The 3,852-nt window shown below is 39.3% G+C and overlaps 1 protein-coding gene across 1 annotated transcript in view; it reads right to left on the bottom strand.

Moving 5' to 3' along the window:
* CLTRN (collectrin, amino acid transport regulator) overlaps positions 1-3,852 on the bottom strand; it is a 31,935-nt gene extending 28,083 nt beyond the window's left edge. Inside the window, exons 1-2 of the mRNA XM_025210853.1 lie at positions 3,715-3,852; positions 3,291-3,349 (exon numbers count right to left, since the gene is read on the bottom strand). Coding sequence (XP_025066638.1) covers positions 3,291-3,349; positions 3,715-3,781 — 126 coding nt within the window. The 5' untranslated portion in view covers positions 3,782-3,852. The remainder of the gene's footprint in view (positions 1-3,290; positions 3,350-3,714) is intronic.

Below are 3,852 nucleotides of genomic sequence, written 5' to 3'. Positions count from 1 at the left end.
TACACCCCCACCCCGCTCCATGTCCAGCCCCGTGCCCCCACCCCCGCCCACCTGGCCCACTCTGCTGGAGCCACGCCCCACCTGTTATTCTTGATGCAGCACTGGCTGGAGCCATGCCCCACTGGGAGCCATGCCCCCCCACAGCGTTAAGAACAGACAGACAGACACATAGACAGATGGACTAAGCCTTTTATATGTATAGACTATATTAACCCTGCTGTCAGGAGACCTACATGAGTTGTCTTGAAACCAAGTGATGATGAAAACACTATTTTATATTAATATAGGTATTAGTGCAGTGCTACACTACCAAATATGTTTATCTTTATGATCCTGAAAAGAATCACATATGCCTGAAATTTCTTTAAGTAAGTAGAGCAAGAACTATCTGGAATTGGTATTACAGAAAAGGGGGAAAATTATACAGAAAGAGGTCCAGACCTAACCAAATGAATAACCACCTTTAAAGGAGACTAGGACTAAGCAGAGAGCCTATAAGAAGTGAAAAAAGGGACTGATCAGCAATGAAAATTCTGACTTCAAGGTCAAGAAATATAGGGGGAAAAGTGAGATTTGCTGAAGTCAAACTGAGTTAGACCTTCCAAAATATATTAAAAAGCAAAAGGTATATCAATCACATAAATACTAAGAGAACAGGGGGTGAAATGATAATGATAATAATTGACAATGATAATAATGAGAGAAAAAGTATGGTCACTATGTAGTAACCATAGATGGGGTAGAGATTAAACATAATATAAGTCTGCCCCCAAAACTTAATATTTTACCTAAATTTTCAGTAGGAATGTTGAGCATTCCAATAATACCTGGATAACTCGGTGTTATTTTGAACTAGTTTTCTGTGAAGAGTTTCAGTGTCATGTGCAGACACCAAGTCTTCCTAGTGTTTGTTTGGTCCTCCAGGAATCCCACACTGCACAGTTCCTCACCCTCTAATTGATGTGGATCAATTCACATTGACTAAGCATGGAATCGACAGCCATTCTGTGGTATTAAGTGCCTAGTGTACAGTGGCTTAGTTGTCCCTTACCAGTAATTGATGAATGTTTACCATTAAAGGCATACCCATCTGCTCACCTACCAACCTCACAGGGTTGGGGAAGATGTGAATTGAAATGATTTAAATGGCTTTCTAAGGAAAGTCTTTTTAAAGCTGCAGCCTGAAGCAGAGACCTTGAGCAGTCCTCACAATTCCCAGCTGGGGTCCAAGCAGCACCTACCCTTGTCCAGCCAATTAAGGTCTTCCTTCCTCGCTAGGGAAATACTGGAGAAACTCTGAGCACTTGCCACTGGGAGGCATGCTGGGCTGTGTCCTACTCCCACCCCATCTACTGTGAGGATAGACATGGTGGTTCAATAGCACTGCAATGCCTAAATAGTAACCATTCTACTTGAAACCTTTGTCACGAGATGTGAGGGCACCTTGGAACCATGACCATTGTGAAACAGTTCCCAATCAGTGACATTCTTGGAACAGTTTAATTGTTATAGAATTGTTAATCGTTATATAAAGCGGTTAAATGCCAATTTAGAAAACAGGTTGCTCACAATGTAGTGTATTAACATACTACTCTCACCAGGTTGAGATGTTAAAAATATCCTAAATGTGATGCTCCAAGGTCTGAGCTCAGTGATTCTCAACCATGTGGGGCCAGGCCACCCTGGGGTGCCCTGAGATCTTTTGAAGAGTGCTGCAGGAGACGCGAGGAGATAAGCAAGGTGTGAGGAGATAAGCAGATAAGGGCAGGCTCAGGTTCTTCCTGCCATTCAGCTTCTCTGCCCCCACTGCCCAGCCCCTCATCAAGGAGGTAAGCATTGAAATAAGTTAGGTTTTGAAATAGGGAGCTTCTCAATTCACAAAAGTAATGGAGGGGTGCCTTGGTTCTAGTGAAGAGTCTAAAAAACTTGAGAACCACTGTCTCAGCTCTAAATCAAATCTCCTATGTTGCATGAAACAAACCTATCCTGCATTAAGCAACTAGAGGCATACATTATTACAAAGAAAAGCCACAATACCACTTCCTTTTTGGGGGGCTACTGATCCAAATATTAGGTGCTTTGTGATACAAAACCTAGTAAAATAGCATAGTATAGTAAAAAAAAAAAATCACTGTAGTTGGAAATCTGAAAATAGTAAGGGACAAGCAATTTCATTTTTTTTGCTCTAAATGGACGCAGTTGGAATCACAAAATGTTTCAAGAACGAGTCCATCATATTTTCAGCTGCAGCATTATGCCATTTTAAGTACACTACTAAAAGCAATGGAGCTTTATCTGCTTAAATCGAAGTCTCTTACCCAGAAGGACTTGACATAAATATTGATTTCCAAAGACAAATAACAATTTCCAACTGTTATTTTTCCTATTTGTTCTGGTCTTATATTTTCCAATACAATCAGTTCTCAGCTCATTTGGTGTTAAAGATCTGACATTTATGTCTCAGTTTGGACTAGCATTCTGTCTCATAAAAATAACTTAATATTTCCAACAGATACCTTTTATAACATTCTACTGTAACGTTTTGATCCCTAATATAATCAGACTCTTGACTTTCAATAAAGAAAAAAATCCAAGAAATGTCATATCTGATTTTGTGCTGATCTTTTTAAACACCCAACATATACACTGTAAGTATTCAAAACTGGGAATAAACTGGTTACCTTGCCCTATAGTTCATGGAGTAAAACCAAAAGAGACCATTAGATTACTTAATGCAGCCTCCTGGATATCACAGGCCGTTATATTTCATGTCAAGAACCCTGCATTACATCAAAAGACATTAATTAAATCAAAGAGCCAGAGAAGAGGAAGGACCACAATGTTACCAATGACCAAGGCCCCTGTAGTGGGACTTCCTTAGATCCCACTGGCTTGAGAGTGCAATGATCATTTCCCAAAGTAGGAGAGAACTGAGTTTTTAGTTACATAGGATCTATCACATATACGGTCAGATACCTTGAAATGCTTCCCAGAATAACATACATGGAAAATTCTCTTTATGAAATGGCATGCTTATACTTATCATTTACAGAAAGTTTGCTTTATAGTAAAACTAAAATGATATGTTCACACTATAATGTTTGTACTAACATGTTATACTAAACATCCAAGTCTCAGGAAAGAATACCTGGATTGTGGCTCAATGAGCAATTTATTACAGTTAACCCTGTAGAGAAAATGGTTTGCCCCTTCAGAACTTTTCCTATTTGTAATAGTTCTACTTTAGCAGACAATGAATTGAGGAGAATATATGAAGATACTTTACTTACTGCATTATCTCCCAAAGCTGTTTTGATGCTAAGCCGCACTTTGAAAGCATTCTGTGAATCTGACACAAAGAAGGAAAAAACAAAAATGATATAGAAATCATCCTGGAAAATTAACATAGTCAAAATCTTCCTAGTGTATCTGAACTAGTTACATAAGTGGGAGACCTAGATGTTCCCAGCATGGACACGTCTGGACCACTCAGGATTCTCAATGCAGTTTTAACCATGATCTCTTCAGAAATGACCTAGATCAGCTTTACTAGTTAATCTGCAAACTCACAAAAGAGGTAATAGCTCAAACTATACACTTCAAAACTCTATTTAAAGGGCTAAAAAGCACATCAAAGAAACAGGCAGATTTTAGAGCGTACACCAACTTGAAAAATGTAATTGGTGAAGGATGAAGCTCAGCTGCAGAACTTACCTGGACTGCAGAATTCTGCATGAGCGGTGGTAACCAGGGAGAAAGCAAGCAGCAAAAAACCCCGCATCCTTTCAGAGTGGAGAACTTGAGAGAAAAAGAAAAAAGTCACCACTGTACAGCACTCTTAAACTTTCTGTG

This window comes from Alligator sinensis, unplaced genomic scaffold (assembly GCF_000455745.1).
Source record: "Alligator sinensis unplaced genomic scaffold, ASM45574v1 scaffold1192_1, whole genome shotgun sequence".
In the NCBI taxonomy this organism is placed as follows: domain Eukaryota; kingdom Metazoa; phylum Chordata; order Crocodylia; family Alligatoridae; genus Alligator; species Alligator sinensis.
Note: the sequence above shows the minus strand (reverse complement) of the source record. Positions and strands in the feature narration are given on the sequence as shown.